The sequence below is a fragment of the Hesperophylax consimilis genome, chromosome 10 (genome assembly GCF_061612785.1).
Source record: "Hesperophylax consimilis isolate HC1 chromosome 10, BYU_Hcon_1.0, whole genome shotgun sequence".
NCBI classification, from domain to species: Eukaryota; Metazoa; Arthropoda; class Insecta; order Trichoptera; family Limnephilidae; genus Hesperophylax; species Hesperophylax consimilis.
The window spans coordinates 9,517,079-9,538,536 of NC_142845.1; the positions used below are offsets into that span (position 1 = coordinate 9,517,079).

The following is a 21,458-nucleotide window of genomic DNA, read 5'->3' on the forward strand; positions in this document are numbered from 1 at the left end:
ATCAGTTATGTCAACCTAGCTTTTGTGATGTTAACGATTTAACCCAATAAAAACGTGGATTGTTACTTGGGAGTGCCATTATTTTGTAATAACTACTGACATTTTTTGTTAACCCTAGAAAACCATTACTAAAACTAATTTGCAAAATGTCTGAAACGAAACCTCTGAACGGGACAATTTGCGTCATAAATCATAAAGTTTTGAACTTCTCTGACCTCAACATTTTCCTCTATGCCATTAACAAAAGTTATCTTTGGTTATTAAACTGGATCAGAAACTAGTTTCTCCGTTGAGTACTTGAGACGTTTTTTTTTCAAAATACCTTACCCTCACATGATAAACAGATATAAAAGCGGATACCCCGGTTAAAGACGGTCCAATCGATTTTATTTGAAGAGTTGGACATTGTATGAAAACCCGAAATAAAAGTTTTAATATACTCATTCGCAGAGAACTCGAAGATACCGGAGATTAATATTTTTGATTTCCGAAATGGAAACATCTTAGACGTTATTTAGTTGATCCCTTCAAAGACTTCACTAGAATTTATGAAAATATGTTTCAAAAAGTAGTTTTTGGAATATTTGTTTTACTTAACTTTTGCGAAAATATCATTGTTTTTTTCTTAGTACATTATTTGGGAAGTCATACGAAAATGTCACGTCTTATTTCCAATACGCTTTCGGAAATATAATATACGAGAAAAACAATCTGTTTATTTTCATACAGACATTAGAGTACCAAGAAATCTATTTCTTTAGATGGTTGCTGGTTGGTGGTTTTGTATTTTAATTGAAAATAGTTTTAAATAGAACAGTCACAATGTTTTTAGTCATGAAATTAATTAATAAAAATTATTTTTATTGTAATTAAATAAATTGGAACATATAATAATAATAACAATATTTGGCTAATTTAAATAGCGCCTTTTTGTGAAAAATCACCTCAAATTCAAACAAGTGATAAAGTAAATAACTATCAATTTACTAAATTCGTTTGTTGGTTATATTTGTTCAAAATAAGTCATTTTGTGAAAATAAATGGCACAACTTCATATAAATCCGCATAGACAAGAAGAGTGCCGCAAGGCACCCATCTAGGACCAATTTTGTTTAATGTATTTATAAATAAGATTGTGGATGTATTTATTAAGGTAAACATGTTACTTTTTGTTGCTGATAAGAAACTTTTCAAAAAATTTATCACATTAATGATTGCATAACATTAAAAACTAACTTGAATTATCTTTTTGAAGGGTACTCTATCAACAAATTAGCATTGAACGTAAATAAATGTCAGTTCATTCGTTTTTCAAGCATAAATAATTCTTTTATTTTTCAATGCATTAAATTATTTTTAAAAATGCGTTACTTGAATTATTGACATTCATATTTAAATCGATAGCAAACCAACCTTTGTGCTTAATATTATTAACAAGGCCTTAAAACTATTGACTTTGTTCTAAGAACAGTAAAAGAAATTTAGGCACATTTATCATATTTTATAAAAACCTTGTCAGACGCGTCAGAGTATAACTCTACGTTATGATCCCCATTTTTCAATATTTATTCCGACAACATTGAAAAGATTCAACATAAGTTCCAACGGTATATACACTCTAGGTTGCAAAAGTATTCCTATACAAAACATGTATCATAATTACCTCATAGACATAATGTCACTATTGAAACTTTCAGAAAGAAGATTAAGCACAGATTTATAGTAAATAAAATACTGAATTTAAAAATTGTTTATCTTCAATTGCTTCATTTAATTCATTTCTACGTTCCCAAAATATTTTATCGAAATTTATTACCCTTTTCCTATAACAACGCCAGGGCGCTTATCAAAATTCGAATTCGGACTTTGAAGAACCGTATTATTTTGATCTGGGTGGTATATTTCACCTTAAATATATCTCTCAGATCAAAAGAATAATTATAACAACGCCAGGACACTTGCTTATCAAAATTCGAATTCGGAATTCAAAGAACCCTGTTCCGAGACTTCACAGTCTCGGAAAGAAATATTCTGATCTGGAAGATGTATTTTACCTTAAAACTTATCAATATATTCGATTTAACATCAGAACCGCTGAGTTATCGAGTAATTTAAATTTGATAATGTTTATGTCAAAGGTGACATAATTCAGCTTGGACTAGTAGATTTTATTTTTATTCTTAGTTTCTGTTCACTATTGTTCTATATCTATAAATATATTTTTTTACATGAATTCTACACGGAAGGCCCTGAGGAAAACTAAAACTCTTTACTTTGTTTCATTTATGTTTATATTTTCTAATTGTTTTAATTCTTTAGGTATTTACAATAATTCAGTATACAAACAACTTCTAACATATAATTTAAAACCCCACTTAGGCGTGTGATAAACAAATCATGTTTTTACTCGAATATTATTAGCAAAAATTTGAGTAAAATTAATTTTTGCCATGGTGAGTTTTATTTGTCACCCACCAACATCAAACTTGAAGTTTAACAATTATTCGGAATTGATTTTTTGTAATGACACATATTTGGAAATAAAAATATTCCCAGTCATCTGACATACCGGTAGCAAGTTCAAGAACTTATTGTGAGTTCAGTAAGTACCTACGTGACACGTTCTTGAATGATTTTTCGAGAAAAGCCGGCAAGAAAAAAAAGAAGGCAAGCCCATGTGCCTAAAACCCACCTCTACAAAATAACTATGTTAAGCAGCCTTTTTCAGAAAATTGTATCAAAAGATATTAAAAATTTGTGAAATTATTTACTTGCATCTCTTTCATCTTTTTCCCTATGACATATTCGGGTCAGGGATATCAATATATATCCTTGATAGAAAGCCTTTAAGCATGTCTGTCCTGCGCTACTTCGGCGGCCTTCGTCCAAAGTCTGTCCAACCAACCCTGCAACAATCTTTGGAGTTGATTCTCCCAGCTTTGCTTAGGGCGACCCATTAGACATCTTTCTTCTTGAATCACACTCAGTATTCTCGTTGGAATTCTTTATTCTAAATATCGACCTAGCCACATTATTTGTGATATTTCTATGAATTGAAGCAGGCATCGATAGCCCATCTCGGATCGTCGAACCCATTTTGTAACCCCTATTATTCTGTAGTTAATTACAGTACACGATATGAAACCTTTTTTCTTTCTTATAACGTGTCGTTTATATAACTCGTTCTTGATTTATAGAAACTCGGCTGTGGAATTATACGTATCCTTCCTCCACAGCATAAGTCTATTCAAGACCTAAATACTCCTTTATCTTCTCAAAAAGACCCTTCACAGAGCATCCTCAAACACGACATTGTGGCAGATCATTTTTGTATAATTGTCGTGAAAGACCAACATTCAGAATCGAAACTTTGCTTGAAATGGCGTTAGCCATATTTGGTTATCAGATCTGAATAGCTATATTTTTTTTTTTTTTTTTTTTTTTTTTTTTTAAAGAAAGACAAACATTCCCAGGTTACGAATAACCCAACAATGTTTGAAAATCTCCTACTACCACCACAGAAAGCCGAAAATGTTGCTTGTGTTGTGATGGAGGACTTAGCCAGCCGAGGAATCGAACACGCGACGCTCGGGTGAGACCCAAGCGCTATGCCCACTCAACCACTGACCGGTCAATATCTTCTCACCATTATATTCCCCATCTCCGTAACCTCCCCACTGTCTTTACTCTCTCTATAAAAGAGACATTCTTCACAACATACCCCAATCGGGGATGCCGTAGTCTCATTAGCTCCAGACGATTGGGAGCAGTTGGGACTCTCGTACGATACTTGCATAAGAAAAAAAGGCTTTGAGTGAAATCATTTTAAAGTAAAACAAAAAGTTAACTTTTGTAACTTTATATCGATTAATTTTTGAACAGATATGTGCCCTGATGATGGACACTGTAATGCTCTCCAAAACCTTTGCTCAATATGGAGGTAAAGCAATACGGAATAGTACCACAAAAAATAAATACGGATAGCTTTTTTGGCAGTGAAAATCTCAAAATCATTTAGTCGGTTTTCATTGCTGAGGAATGTGCCTCTTACTCTAATTTCTAAGACTCCATGGAGCTCCTCTACTCCTCACGGTCCTGCTGCACTGTAAGGAGGGCTGCGGAAACCAAGGTTTTGAAAACTACATCACTATTTAACGTATTTTGTATTTGTTCCAGGTGTGATCATCTTCGGGTCGGACCAAGAAGTGGCCGGCGTGATGCGAGCCGTACGCCGCTCCAACGCCACCGGAGCTTTCTCGTGGATTGGATCCGACGGGTGGAGCGCACGCAACCTCGTCAGCGACGGGAACGAGCCCGAAGTCGAGGGGACCCTGTCCGTGCAGCCGCAAGCCAACCCAGTCAAGGGCTTCCAGGAGTACTTCTTGGGCCTGACTGTGGATAACAATGAGAGGAACCCCTGGTTTGTCGGTGAGTCAATACATACATTTATTTATATGGCATTCTTTCGGTGTTTGACCTATTGATTTTTTTTATTTAGACTAGGTTCTTAGAGATATTCTCACTTATGGGGTCAGGGGTAGTCAGCGGGTGGTGAAAAAATGAGGGATTTTTTTTAGAGTGGTTTATTTTATTTTCTAAAACTAAATAATACAAACAAACCTTTTATATTATGTTTTAACATTATTTGACAAAAAAATATATTTATTGTAAACAAAATTATCGCCATATTAAATACGTATTTATATAAATACACAAAACAAATTTTGTTCGACCGCGTACCACCATTGGCTTTGCGGTGACCATCATAACATTTTAATGGTCTAAGATCTAAAAGCAATCAAATAGAAAATATAATTAGTTTATTAGTTAATCTAGAGCATGATCGAAGCTTGTTTTTTTTAATAAATAAAATGGTGGCGTTTATTCGCGAACTTTCAAAGAAAAAAGCGCACGTTTTATATTATTATAACAATATAATATTATAACCAGTGGCGGTTCTTCCCTTAGGTCAATTGGTGTTTGACCCCCCAAAATTATAAGACAACAATAATAAATATAATAATCAATTATGTGCATCAAAACATTTAAAATGTAACGCGAAACAGCGGCGGCGGCGAGTGACTAGCAGTGACATCTGTTGTCTCTAATAGAAGCTTTCATTCACAAGTCCACACGATTCGCTGGGTCAATTTAAAGAATGTCCAATTTGGCATCTTCTGTCCCTACCCGCGCCATAGAATAAACGAGATGGCACTATATTTTTCGTCGAAGTAAAAATTAGCTTCCGAAGAAAGTTTAGGGACGCTTAGGTCATGACCGTGGGGGAGACAACACGGTGAATATTATATGTTTTACAGAGATGGTGACATAAACAAATGTCGTTTTTTCATTTTACACGCTTGTAGTGTGTGGAACAATGGTTGTTTTTCAATTGCATAGTTCGGGAAAGGATTAGAATAATTATTTATGTTGTTATCGATTTAGAATGAAACAAAACAAAAAACGTAAAAAATCATTGTCAAATAGAATCAAACACTGATTTTATTTATTTTAATGTTGTGGACAACTACATTAAAACTTAATATCTTAAAAATAATTTGCCGTAAGTACATGGATTGTGTATTTATTTCCAATTTATTATATTAACATAATATTTATTTAGAGTCCGCGACTCTAAAACTCTATAACAAATTGATATAGTTAATAATATATGGGCATTTTTCACAATATCAAATAAAGATTAGTCACACATTTTTTTCAAATGACCTACCACGACTGAATCCCTAGAGCCGCCTCTGATTATAACTACCTGAAATCGGTTACAATAAGGACATTTCATACCTTACCGTATCCATGTAAGCCAATTGCCAGTAAGGATGCCTGGTAAGGATTTATACACACACTTAGTTTGAACAGGAGTCAGGAGATATTTTCCAGCCCCCAAAAGGTCGGCATTATTTGGAAATGGGTTTTCCTCTTGCGCAAACACGTTTTGTTGAACGAACATCTTTATCAAATGAGGTTTTGTTATAACACTACTTTTTTGCTTGAACAATAACAAAAGTGTTTTATGGTTCTGCCAGCTTTACCCGTACTTACAGAAAACACAATAAATTATTATAACTTTTTTGTTTGACCTGAAGGGTCAAATGTAAAAGTTTTTTTGAGAAGCCATAAGTGAAATGGGTGATACTCCGCTTGGTTTATTTGTACTATCGTTAAACTTGTTAAAAAAACCATTGAAGATGTTTTTCATTGCAGATATTTAGATTTTATATAAGTTGGCAGTTAGTTAGTTACCATTGCGGGAAAATTGCTCGTCTAAAATTTCAAAAACTCTTCTTCAATGAACTCAATATAATCATACAATTTTCGGCCTGCAATTTTTAGATCGATTCATTCATTATCATAATATATTTGTTCAACGGCGCTGCAAAATAATCATAATACCCTCCAAGTCATATTTTCATAGTCATTATTTTTTGGAGTATTATGCCGCGTTGCGTTTCTTCCTCCTTAAGCCAACATTTCGGAGACAGTTACAATATCAATCATCAGGACAGATGAACATTGTAATGGGTACTGTGAGGCTGTCCAAATGTTGGCTAAAGGAGGAGGAAGTACAATACGTAATACCCTAAAAATGAATCACAATATATTTTGTTTGTTCCATATTATTTTTCAAATGAAAACTCGGGTCATAAAATATTTCAGCTAAATATTATACAAAATGCGATGTTGATTTCCAAGATGTCTCAAGCTTTCATAGAACTAATACAAATTATATTGTTTCTTTTAATGGTTCTTTAAAAACCCATCACCTGTTTCAAAAATCAGATTAAAGGTTATTACGAATGAATTACTCCACTGTCAATTCGGTACCCGCTACGGTTATTATGCTCCAACCCCAATCTCATCAAGAATTCTAATCACCGGGCTATCCATCACCTATTAATCATAAGTATTGCCGAAGTTTTAAAAACTTTTATATTTATATGAGAAAACAGCGAAAGCAAACTGGTGCGTGTATTGAATAAAAATAACTAAATATGGTGCCTAATTCTTTATTCTGTAACGCGCGTCCATGACTATCAATATTTAAAAAAAAAGTTTTTATGTTGTTGAAAATGTAGTTAATATTCACGGTAACGCGCTGTTTGCTTCTTTTTATTATTATATACTATCTGAAGTGTACCCTTCACCGTTTCTTGGGGTTATGAATGGTTAATAATAAAGTTTTGAAGTTGTGAATTCTAGTGTAGCTGAAAACTATGTCTATTTTAAGGTGAGAACAATACAGGCTCAGTCCAAGTGAGGTTGATTTTTATGTGAAAAAAAAGTATTTTATGTACCTATAGTGAGATGCAATAAATAAATAATTCTAAAGGATTAAAGAGTTTACTGCGTTTTTGTTTCACTTGATCGTGCCATGTCTTCCTCGTGTGTCCCTGACTTCCCATCATTCACTACTGCATACCACATTGTAACTATTAAAAAAAACTCCATTGTATCGACTTTATCTGTATCTTATAACAGTGCACAAATAATGTGTTTAGTCTTCCTCGGGTGCCCTCCACTTTTTCTTACCACTCTCTAAACACTCTCGACACTAATAAGGACAAACTTTGAATTTTTTTGCGTAATCGGTCGAGTAGTGTTTAAGTTTATAGGGGAAAAACAAAGAAACTTTCATTTATATGTACGAGTATATATAATACTAGTCGATGTATTCCCGGCGATGATCGGGGTAATGAATAGTTTGGAGTAAAGTTTTGAGGTTGTGAAATCTAGTGTACATGAAAACTGGGGAATTTCAAGTGTGGAAATAATATTATTTTATTGTAATAAGTATTTGTTTCACTTGAACATGCTATGTCTTCCTCGGGCATCCCCGATTTCTCCTTCCATTCGCTTTCACGTAATTTTACTTACACCCCTTTCTTTGTTCATCGCAAACACCACATTCTACACACATAGTTTGATTCATTCGATCGTGGCATGTTGCGTTCCCGATCTCTTCAACCATAACTTGCATGTTACAAACTCTCCTTAGACCCCTTTCTTTGTACATTACTCACGTCTTATTTAACGACAATTATTATTTGATTCATCTCTTCTTCGGGCGTCTCCGACTCTTTTCATCAATGTAAACCATATTGTTACTGTTCAAAAAACTACATTATTTCGACTTTAAATCGACTGCATATCTCATCTCAGTGCAGAGATAATGTGTTTATTCTTCCACAAGCGTCCCCGACTTCTTTTACTATTCAAAACACTCCCGACACTAATAACAACAAACTTTAAGATTTTCAGCGAAATCTGTCCAGTAGTTTTTAAGTCTTGGATCCGTATTACTCGATAAATAAAGTTGTCCGGAGATTGCAATAGTTAAAATAACGTTGTCCTGAGATTGCAATAGTATAAATAAAGTTGTTTTTAGATTGCATTAGTAAAAATAAAGTTGTCCAGAGATGTCAATATTATAAATATAGTTGTCCAGAGATTGTAATGATATAAATAAATAGAACTTTTGGATTGTTCTCCGTCATTTTCTCATATTCGACACAACATATATTATTTTAAAACTCTTTGAAATATTACATATTAAAACTTATGAAAGTTTCCTAATTTTTTTCCGTTAAAACGTTTATTTGAATAAACCAGAATCAAATGTAATGAAACGAAGTCGGCAAAATTAAATTTCAACCGTTTTTTTCGAAATTACAAAGCTTGTAAAACAATCCATTTATTGAAAAACGTAAGACAAACTTTTCAGTTACAATTCTTACATTTTTCCTGATTACAAATTGTTTGTGCAAATGTATATAGATGTAATTGATTTTAAGGGATGTTTCTGAAAACTTTTTCTCTGAGCGCTAACTTTTCATTCGATTTCTTTTAGCAGAAAACAGCGTGGTTTGAGTAGTATTTGGCTTTTTACTGCCGATCACGTAAATAAAACATTGTCAATATTTTCATCAAATAAATCTGCTTTACCTAAATGTTAAGGTAGTCAAAAATAATAAACGTAATATAGCTACTAAAAATCTTTACTTTTTAACATAAAAAAATATTGAGGATTATAATTTTTTTTTATTATAAGAAAGTTGTTATGATTATCTACCATCCACACTTTTATTTTCAATCTTTAGCCAACCTACATTAAATACCCAAGAGCTGACATCTGTCGACAGATTTCCACGGAGAAAACTCTTAAGGTACTTTCAAAACTTTTGTTCAGTTTGCAATGTTTTCTGTGTATATACATATGAATTTTTAATTTTCCGTAAAAAAATACACAACTTGATAAAACTTTCGTTCGGTGTACGCATTTAAAATAAACATTACTATTTCAAAATAGTTGAATTTTAATAAACCACGTGATTTTTTTGTTTGGGGAATTTGCACGAAAACTATAACTTCATTATTGTCTCGTTCATAAAATTTATTTATTTATTTTATTTATAGAATACATGATAATACAATAATACATTTTCTTACATGTGATACATTAAATCACCACACTAGGCGACTGCCTGTCTCGTGGCGACCAATGGTATATAGTTAGTATGTGAGGTCTAGTGTTAACATATGAATTAAATATTTATACATGTTTAAAGTATGAAAGATTATATTAGAATGAATTATAATGGAAATAGAAAATATAAAAATGTTAAAGTAGAAAGCAGAAGACAAAAAGAAAAATAAAAAGAATAAAGAAGAAATAAAAATAAAAGAAAAACAAAAAAAAATTTTTGTTGAAGTCTAAGACATGCTATTATGCAGGAAAAGATCAAATACATAACTCTCTTTTCTGGTTGTGTAAGTGTACATGCATGTATGAGCGCGTAAATACGCGTGTACACGCATACATCCACACACACACTTATTCATATTTATAGATGCATACATATTCATACAAAGTATACAAATATATATATGTATACATACATACATACACATATATATATATATGTATGCATACATACATACACACATATACACATGCCTACTTGTACATAGTTGTTTATTCACTATCTGAGAATGAGAAACAAGTGATTAACACTGTCACAATCATTAATCAAAAAGTCATCAAGCGCCTTTTTGAAAGTGAGATATTTGGTTATTGACTTTATTTCAATTGATAAATTGTTAAATATTTTAGGGGCAAGAAAGTTAAACTGGGACTGTGCCATTGAAGTTTTTGTTGCCGGAATAATATAGTTGTATTGGTTCGAGTATCTTGTGTTATAATTTGAATCGGATATATATTTTTTTGTAAATTTGAATTTAAAATAAGAGGTAACTTTTTTTACATATAAGGATTTTATATTAAGAACTTTAAAGTCTTTAAATAAGTCCTTCGTGGGTTGTATATAATGTGCTTTGTAGATAGTCCGTATTATCAATTTTTGGGCTTTTATTAGTGGATCTAGTACAGTTTTAGAGCATCCTCCCCAGACAATTATACCGTACGATAAAATTGATTGACAAAGGGAAAAGTATACTGTTTTTAGTGTGTTTTTGTTTAGTATATTTCGCAATGCTCTGAAAATATATGCCAGTTTCCTTATACGGCTCGTGGCATTAATTACATGATCTTCCCATCGAAGTTTATTGTCGATTATTACGCCCAAGTATCTAATTGAATTTACTCGTTCCAGTGCGTTGCATAGACAGCTAGATATATCCCTACAGGAATGTATTTTTAGTACATGATTAATTGAGGGTTGATTTGGATTATTTGTGCTAAATGTTAGGTATTTTGTTTTACTTATATTTAATGTGAGTAAATTATTATCCAGCCATTGTTTAGTAATTTTCAACATTAGTTCTGCTCTATGAAAAGTTTCTTCCCATGTTTTACTTTTTATTACTAAGGCAGTATCATCGGCAAAAGTGATTATATTGCCATCAATTTGTAATCTACATAAGTCATTAATGTATATGAGAAAAAGTATAGGACCGAGTACGCTGCCCTGTGGTACACCAAAATTAATTCTGGTAGGTTGAGACGATTTTTGTGATGGTAGCTTAATACATTGCTTTCTGTCTGTCAGGTATGATGTAAACCATTCAAATGCCTTATTCTTTATTCCGATTTTCTGTAGTTTAGCTAGAAGGATTGGACGAGAGACTGTGTCAAATGCCTTAGCTAAGTCCAGAAATATTGCCAGACATTTATCACCTTTATCTAGGGCTTGTGTTATGTGTGATGTTAATTCTAGAATAGCTGAGTCTGTGCTAAGCCCTTCTCTGAACCCATGCTGGTTTGGCGAGAGAATGTTGTATTTTGTAAGATGGTCAATAAGTCTTTTTTTTACAATTTTTTCTATAATTTTGGACAGTGATGATAAAATGGAGATAGGTCTATAGTTTGAAATATCAGTTGGAGTTCCAGCCTTAAAAATTGGTTGAACCAGAGCAAATTTGAGTTTATTCGGAAATACGCCTTTATTGAGACTGAGGTTAATGATATGTACTAGTGGTTGATTTATAAAAGGTTCAATAATTTTGAGTATGTTTGAGGATATTTTGTCATGATTACATGAATGGGAGGGCTTTAATTGTTTGATAGTTTGCGTAATTTCAGTAGAGTTAGTGGGGTTAAGTGTGAGTGAATTATTTGTTTCACAAGCAGAGTTTTTGATTTTGTCGGCAAGAGAATTTTCATCGGTTGATGTCTTATTTAAGATTTGTGATGCTAAATTTTTTCCGATATTACAAAAATATTCATTTATATGATTGGTCACAGTGTCAGGGTCGTCTTTTAGGGAGGTGTCTAGTCCGTTGATATTTAATTTATTGATTGGTGGTATTGATTGGTTAGTGTCAGATATTTCTTTAATAATTTGCCAAATTTTTTTATTGTTATTGCCGGCTCTGGACAATTTTTGTTTATAATAGTTTTCTTTAGTGATTTTAATGAGATTGTTACATATGTTTCTGTATTTTTTATAAAATATTTGAGCTTGTGTATCTGGATTTTTAAGTAAATTTTTGTGGATCTTGTCCCGTTTTTTAATACAAAAAATTAGGCCATCTGTGATCCATGGTTTCAGTTTTTTATTATTTAAGTTATTCGAAGGGGATTCAACTGTAACAGCCTCAATATGTTTTAATAGTGTTTCAGAAAATGTATTAAATGCAACATTTACGTCTGACGAATTAAGGGTAGAGAGCCAATTTTCCAATTTAATTTTGGAGGTGAATTCCTCGAAATTGATCTTAGTCTTTATTATATTTTCACATGAGGAAATGGAAATGGATTTTTTATTCATGAGGCCAATTACTATTGAGAAGTGGTCAGTTATGGTTGATTGATATACAATTCCTTTCGCATTTTTTTTTGTTCTTAGGAATATGTGGTCAATACATGATTTAGTCATGTCGGTTACTCTAGTTGGGGCATTAATGTGAGAAACAAGCCCGTGCTGAGTCATCAGGTTTATATAATCGAGTGTCTGTATTGACATGGGCTTGAGTAAGTCTATGTTAATGTCACCGATTACCATTAGTTCTTCATTTGATGTACAGTTCAATAAGGCCACGTCTAAAGATTTTAGGAAGGTTGAAATATTTTGTTGTTTAGGTGACCTGTATAGTGCAAGAATGGTGGTTTGGTTTATTTTAATTTTAAGGCAGTTGGCATTTTCGATGGATAGTTCAGATATAGTCGGGTCTAACTCGGTTTTAACATAGACGATTACTCCATCCGACTGTGTCTTGTTATTTAGTGTATTGGAAACTGTAAATCCTGTAATTTGTTTGTGAGTGTAATTTGATTTGATCCAACATTCAGTTAAAATTATTATGTCAAACATATTATTCAAACCGGCAAGCGTTATAAGTAGATTATTAAAGTTTTTATCTATGCTGCGAATGTTTGTAGAAAGTAATTTTAATCGTGTATATGGCTTTAATATATCTATACAATTTGATGCAACATTAGTTTCAGAGGTTATTATGTTACCATGGTTTTCGATTTGTATATTAATATCACTCATTTTTTATGACAAAAATTGTTTTCTTATTTTTTTGTATGGTGATAATATTGAGCAATACAATATGAAATAAGACATTTTTTAAGGTTATTATGATAGAAGCAGAGGAATCTAGTTCGGAGTGTAAGAATTTATCTTGAGTACACATATAATTATTATTGCTATGACTCATATAAAAAGTTGCCAGGAAAGTAGTGATAATTAGATTATATACTTGATTCTCAAAAGATATTAAAAGACTTGAGATTGGAATAAGGATGGTAGTAATTGTGTGTGTTTCAGAATGGTTTAGCTGTAAGATAAGATATTTAATACATATTTTAGTTGTTTTTATGATAGAACTAGGAGAGCAATAATTAGTATAGTTAGTATATTGATGGAAATATTTAAAGTAAATATATTTCAATTTCTTTTTGTTAAAAGTTACAAAAAAAAAAAAATTGTTGGTGATAAGTAGAGCACTAGTGATGTTATATATACTAATTACAACATAAGTAAGCTGGATGATAACATGTTTTATATTGGTTAGATATAGTTTTTCCGTAAGAATGGGATTACATAATATAAACTCACTAATTGTGTTAAAAATGGATGAGCTTGATAGATTAAAGAAAAATACATTATATCTCATGTAGGGTATCCTGGTGGTGGTGTGATTCATAAAACAAAAACAAAAAACAATCGATTTAAATAATAATAATACTAAGAAGAAGGAGAGTACAGTATTTTGAGAATGTATTAGTTTGTCGAAATTCGTGGTATGGCTCATGAAAGAATCAGAGAAAAAAGTTATGTTTACAGAATTAACAATATTAAAATATATATAAACAATATACTGAATAATAGTAAGGTAAATATTTTTGTTTTTGTTGGACCTAGTTTGGTGAGGAAAATAATTTATCATCGAGGATGCAGCTAAATTAACAAGCGAAACATACCACAATGCGAATGAAAAGATGCATATGATTTTGCAATAAGATTGTTTATGAGTTTTAAATGCTATTGGAATCTCTTTATGTATTTTCGCAATAGATGAGATATATATATATGTTCGAAAGCAATGTAATATAATATTAGAAAACATACTAATATCCATTAGGGACAGTAAGAATACACATTGAGTATAATAGAATATCGGGTAGAAGCATTTTATAATACAATCATGAATGTCTGGTATAATGGAGTGATATAGCAGCATAGTACCTTGTATCGTCAGTCACAGTAATTGACGTTTAACACGGTCCAGATCAGCAATATTATTTATAGAAATTATCTTGGAAGTATCCGTTTGCCTCAAAAGAATTCGCCCTCCAGTGGACCAAGAGTGTTTGTAATTATTGTCTCTGGCAAATTTTTTTGTTTGAGATAGCAAAAATTTTCCTTTTTGGGTTAATTGATCGGATACGTAGATGTGTTTGGCGGCTTGTGATAATCCTAGATCCCTTGTATTTATTTTATTTGTCATAGTGGTTGTGGATTTTTTGTAAGTTTTGAATTTGGATAAGAAGTCATCCCGCGATGTTGTGGTGTTGAACGTCGCTACGATGGGTCTTGGATTTTTGTCGGAGAACTTCGGTCCCAGCCTGTAGATTTTTGTAAATACAGAATGCACGCCGGTATTTTCGTAGTTGATAATTTTAGAAATTTTTTTGAGTACTTCTGCATTATTTTCAATGTCGGACTCCGGAACACCTCTTATCTCGATATTACAGATTTGGCTTAAATACTCCAATTTATCGATTTTTTCATCTTGTTTAGAGATAGTACTTAGTAGTATATTATTATGATTTTTTTGTGTAATTAATTCCTCATTGGCTATTTCTTGAGTTTTTTCGATAACATTTATACGTTTTCTTAGGTCATCTTGCTGATCTGACATAAATTGGATAGATTTTATTATTTCGTTATTTTGTGAGATGAGAGCTTCATATTTGTGTACATATGAATCAAATTTGTCTTCCACGAATTTCATTATGGATGTTTTGAAATCAGTCAGCTCTTTAATAAACAGCTGAGAAGTTAAAGGACCATTAGCGCCATCTATATTTGTGGTTGTTAAGTTGTCCGTGTCGTTTGGTTGGTTTGCAGATTTCGGCAGTTGAGTAGACTGTTTTGCTTGTTTGATGATAGATGGCGGTTCTTGCTCGTTGTTCAATAATATGTCGTTATTAGCCTGTTTTGGTTTGGTATTTTTAGCATTTTTACTATTACATTTCTTGCATTTCCATTGTAAACTTCTTGCACTACGGCGTGTGGTTTCAGTAATATCCGCACAGCCAAGATGGTAGTTCATCTCACAGACACTACAGCATATAAAGTCTGACGGAGTGTCAATGTTTTTTTCGCATACAATGCACTTTGTATTCATGATTATGTTATTTAATGCGAACTTTACGTACAAAGAGTTATTTTTAAGTGGATAAGATAGTAATCGGTAATCACTATTGCGTCACGTGAAGCGGAATAAGAGAAAAATAATGTTGATTTTTTTTTCCAGTAGGTAGAGTTTGACACTTTGTGGCAGTTTTGGAAAGTAGGTAAAAAAAAACACTAAAACAAGCCACTCCACGTAATAAGAATTAGCTGGTTAAACGCGCGGTCTACGATTTAGAAGAAAAGAGCACTTTAAACTTAGTTTACTATTGTTTTGTTAGGTAATTTTTAATAATTTTATGTAGACATAGAAATACGTCAACACTAGACTTGTTGGTGATATATAGTTGAAATAAGTAATAAAAAAGAAAATTATTTTTAAAGTTAAGATTGTCACAACAGCGACCCAAAATATGAATTATTTATTTCAGCTTTTAAAAGTCGTAGGTATTAATATTTGAAGAAAACTGGAAAGAAAATTTGTTCTTATTTATTATTTCTTTCTAGCGTCAAAAATATGAGCTTATCCGCAGGATAGAAAAAAAGATAAAAATAATCTTATAAAATATGGACGCCCGGTCATATGTGACCATAAAACGCTGGAGGGGTTAAGACAAATTTTAAACAACAGGGATACGATATTCTTTGAAATTAATTAATCGTTTGAAAAAAGTTTTTTTTTTTTAAAGAAAGACAAACATTACCGGGTTACGAATAACATGACAATATTTGAAAATCTCCTACTACAACCACAGTAAGCTGAAAATGTTGCTTGTGTTGTGATGAAGGACTTAGCCAGCCGAGGAATTGAACAGTGTGTGAATATGCTTCTGTCTATCATCTGTGGTTCGAATATGATTTTAAGTCCCTATAAATGCTGATTAATTTCAATCCATTTATTTTTCTAAGTAAAAAAAAAAAAAAAACTGTTCTCCATAATGGTATTCTGTATTATTTGTAAAACATTTATGTACTACAGATATAATAACTATTTTATTTATATATGTACGTAAACTTTTAAATGTCACATAGTTAATGTAATAAAACTAATAACAATGTATGTAAAAGCCCAATGGGCGTTTAAATAAAAAAAATAAAAAAAAATAAAAAAAATAAAAATAAAATAAAAGTCAATAATGTTTAGCTATATCTGCTGATTTATGCAGTGTCTAATACAAATTTCAAGTTAGTATATTTTATATCGATATAACCTTCCATTGCCAATCAGTCCAATCCTCTTTCCTCTAATAAATAAACATTATAGAGATAATAATTTCATGCCCCATTGACTTTTTCACTGAAACTGTATTTGTTGGCATCGTTAGCAATAAACCGGAACAATTGCCAGAGACGCTTAACTATCTATTTTTAGAAGGCCTGTGGGTAAAAAATATTAATATTTTTACATGTAATTGTTGAACGATTAGTTGATATAATGATCCAAAACGTCACCGGTTCGATCTTCTTCCTAACTAAGTCCATTATAGTCGTTCAATTCCCGTCTATTATGATGGAACATAATAGGAGACATTCAAATATTGCCAGATTATTCGAAAACCGGGAGTAATTGTTTTCATGATGTGGTCCCAATCAGAGGTCGTTTGTACGTCACTACGAAGCATGTTACCACGGAATTAGTTGGCAACAAATAAAATATACTCAAATGTGTAATTTTTCACTACCGCTCTGAAAACGGATGTTTTTTTTCCAACAGAAATAATACATTTGTTTGTCAGTCCAGAGGTGGTCCAATATTCTCGGCCGTAAATAAACCACTCACTAGATCGATATCTTCGGGCGTTTAGTATGATAACTTTTATGCATGCGATAATACTACGTCACACACCATCGACGAGGATAGAGGAAACTCAAAAAATTGCGGGACCATAGACATAATAATTCTCATTCGGAGCTTTTTACTAGCCTCAAATATTTTAAAAATAAACATGTCAAAATTACATGCTAAGCGTTTATATTTCAGAAAGACAATTAAATATAGATAGTGTTTAAATCATTTATCAATAAGGTAGAACAATCGAATTCTACCTTGCATGACACGAGGAGATTTCCATGTCTTTCCACGGTTCCGATTTTCGACTAGAGTAATATCCCCCCGCTCTCGGCTGTCGATCAAGGGATGCCCGTGCTCGATTTTTGAACTGCCCAAGTGTTGTCTTCACAGCGCAGGTGTAGCAACCGATGTGTCAAAAATATTGCAGCCTTGGCAATCTAACCAATTAACAATGGTTAATTGCATAAATACTGGAGGTTCCATACTCCGAAACCATAGATATGAATCATTTTAAAGGAACCACACACCTTATTACTAATCTTTTATATAAGCAGAAAGTGTAAAATTGTTAAAGTAAAAAAGTTTAGAAGATATTTTATGATATTGGGTACTCCTACAATAAACACTCATGTTTGTTCAAAACATAAGTAATTTCTGTATTAATTCTTTATTTGAATTCAGAACGTTTATGTGATATATGTTCTGTTTGCACAAAGTGTTTAAATAGAGAATTATCTTTTGTTACAAAATATATCATAATAGCTGTTTAAATAGGCTTTTCCTTTATTCCCTTTGTTGGTTGTTCATTATTATCTCTTTCTGGATTTCCCTCGACGGTGTTAGAAGCTGTTATCTAATCTTTTTTGTTTAATTTAACATTGAGAACAGTAAAGTATTACACACTTCAAGGTACATCAAAAGATTTTACAAAGCAATCCCCAAAGGATTTGTCTTTCTAATTTTTTTCAATTATAAATAAAAAATCTTTATTTCTTTTGCTTGTCTCCTCATAAAATCCAATATTTCCACGCTTGTACCACGTTTTATGTACCGTACCGTTCTTACTATAAATACTGGGCAGATGCCGGATCACACGAGGACAATACTGAAGACAATACAAAATTAATAATTAAGACAATACAATCCATGAATATCCTCTACCGCGCAGAGCAGGGCAATGGAACAATACAACACGACGACGCGCGAGATTTATTACAGTGTTCCATTTACACACTTTAATGGCTATTGTCATACTGTATGGTCAAAACGCTTTGACACGCGGACAACGCTTCCGGACCCTGTTGTTGCCGGGCAAGTTTGGTAAGACACTGTCCTGTAGACACTAGCTTGCTCGTATGTCTGTTGGGACAATGTCACGCATCTCTGCACAGAACCAAAAATACAGATTTTAGCATTAAAACATGCAATTCAACAAAGGTTCCTGATTACCATAATGTTCATGTCCGATCTGTGCAAGAAATATAAGGTAATTTGTTACAATTTATATCTGTACGCGGCTTAATGCAGCATTTTAAAATAAAGAATAATATATTATCTTTATAAAATTACGAAAGATCTATAGATGGAGAAATGAAATGGAAGATGACATATATTATCCACACAAAATTGTATGGTATCTTCAACAACTTGTTGGCTATTTATGTTTATCCTGTGCATTTTATCGGTATTGCATAGATTAATCAGTCCCCATCAGACCAACAGCCTCCCTTTTCCATTGCTGTAATTCTTTGTCAAACTTCCGGTGGTTTTAAATCACGTTGAATGCAGTTGGCTTTAGTCTTAAGCCTCAGAGCTAATGGGACGGTGATGCTTTATTAATTATTAGTCAATGAGTAAGTTTTTAATTAAATAGATAGGCCGGTATAATGAATGGACTGTTCAAATAAAATTGACAGGAGACTTTTGATCAAACTGGGTGATTGATATTTGTTTGGGTTATTTCGTATCCAAAACGTCTAAAAATAGAAGATTAGAGAACATCCTTGCTACCCTAGAAAATAAAATATTATTATTCGTGGTCATTCTCAAAGGGGTTCAATCAAAGGTCTTCCCATTCCCTCCACCATCACTCGCTGGGTGATACAAGTTAACCTTTCAGGCCTCTAACATATTGACTGTTATATTTCTTAAAGATTTATTTGCTTATACTGGGTTTTAACAGACGATTTCACTTACGTGAGAACAATCCAGTTATAAAAACTCATTTAGTGAACAGTAAAACAATTACAAAAATCTACTACATTTTCATACATATAAATAAAGAATAAAAATAAAACAGCTAGTTTCTTAAAAATCACCCTGTAGTATTAATTTGCACCCTGATGGTGTTTGAGCTAAACGAAACCGATCGGTCAGTAAATTATTAAAAATCGCGGTTTTCAACAAGATAACTGTTTTATTTTTATTGAATATTTCAATCCACAAAGTGATTGCTTTCTACAATAATCTTAATAATGATCTTGAATCGCGAATTTAAGTAATCTGAAAGTATATTTCCTGTTGTATGGTGATGATGCGGTGCTGATTGCTAACAGAATGCAAGACTCTAGGATGAATAAAGTATGTATGTAGAATGAGTTAATAATGAATTTAAGTAAGTCTAAAGTCATGGTTTTTGAAAGATTACGAAAACAGTGTGCAATATAGTTGTGAATGTGTAATGCTTGGAGCAGGTGGATGGGTTTGTGTGTTTAGGAAGTATGTTTACGAGAGATGGGATGGCTGACTGATGGATACTAGAAGGGTAAATGCAAGTTACTCCATCAATGGAGGACTGAAGCACTTGGCGCTAGCACTAAATATCCAAAGAGGCGAAGCTAGCAGTCCACAATGAAGTGCTGGTATGTCAGTGAGGAATGAAGAAAACATGCGGAGGAAGGATGAAAGTGGACTGAATGCCATATAAATGAGATGCCATTTATGATAAGACCATTTATGATTGTGTGAGAAATGTGAAGATCCGCAAAGAAAAAAAAATAAAGGCTGTGAGTAAGATTAAGAAATGGGCGCTTAAATGGTTCGGGCATGTTTAGTGAATGAGCAAAGAAAGGAGTATAAGGAGAATACATTACGCAAATGTCAATGGTAGCAGAAGCCGGGACGCCCGAGGAAGACATGTCAATGTAGGAAGACTGCTTTAATTTCCATTAAAAATGTTTTTGCTTGACAATATTTTATATTCCAACCTCTCTGATGACAAATAACCTTTCTAAAGCACGATCAAGTGAGTCAGATACTTGAGTTGGACCATGTCAAGAGTCAGAACAATAATATGTATGTATGAGACGATGTACGAATGTGAATGAGGCAAGGAATGTGTGCCAAGACCGAGTTGTTTGGCGGTTTGTCCTCTCTGCCTACCCTGCGGGAAAACGTCGTGATGGTTACTTAGTTAGTTTAATAATAAATAAATAAAAGTACAAAATTATACGAAAGACAAATACAGAAATTAAGAGACAAAAAAGACACAAATAGAGAAGTAAATAATAATACATAATATAATCAGCGCAACATATTTTTGAGCAATTTCAATTTCAACTTTAGCAAACTCTATCTTATTGTACAGGGTATTCGGGGGTAAAGTGCACTTATTCCGGAAGATAATTGTACATGGTGGCAGAAGAAAAAGATTATTTAGTAAAACATTTTTTTAAATTTTTGATAATTATTTCCAACATTTTTTTTACTAAAACAATCGTGCTCTACATTTCTATTTTTGAAGTGAAACTTCTTTACGCGCGTCATGCAATTTCGAGGACCGGAGTAAAACCGACTCATGACCGAAACGAAAATGCGGGTACCCCCACCACCGATTAAAGTTCATTTGATCTAGTCAAAGTTTTGAAGTAACATATAAATGCTTCTTAGCTCATCCCGACAACTGGCGTTGGTGGTGTAATGGTCAGCATAGTTGCCTTCCAAGCAGTTGATCCGAGTTCGATTCTCGGCCATCGCACATTATTTTTTTGTTTTTAACGCCTTTTTCATTCAATATCTTATTTTTTAGTAGGTCAGAACATTTTTTAAAAGAAAATAATATTGCAAAATAATAAAAACACTTATCTCACTGTGATAAAACATTACTCCGCTAGAGCGCGCTTTGCGTTATTGTGTTGGATTAAAATTATTATCTAATCCGTATATTATGATAATTGTATTACATTTATTTAATTAATTTATTTATTTTGATAATATGTAATAATTTACAGAAAAAAAAATTAAAACTATCTCCCTCTGATAAAATATCCGTTCGCTAGAGCGCACTACGCGATCTTGTGTGGGATTCTATTTCTGTACATTGTACA

At 32.5% G+C, this 21,458-nt stretch overlaps 1 protein-coding gene across 2 annotated transcripts in view; it reads left to right on the forward strand.

Annotated features, from left to right (window-relative positions):
• The window catches only part of LOC149420254 (metabotropic glutamate receptor 2-like), a 710,206-nt gene that overhangs the window by 386,432 nt on the left and 302,316 nt on the right, over nt 1–21,458 (forward strand). For both annotated transcript variants that reach the window (XM_089636555.1, XM_089636554.1), the window contains one exon: nt 4,177–4,428. In XM_089636555.1, the coding sequence (XP_089492681.1) occupies nt 4,177–4,428 (252 nt within the window). The remainder of the gene's footprint in view (nt 1–4,176; nt 4,429–21,458) is intronic.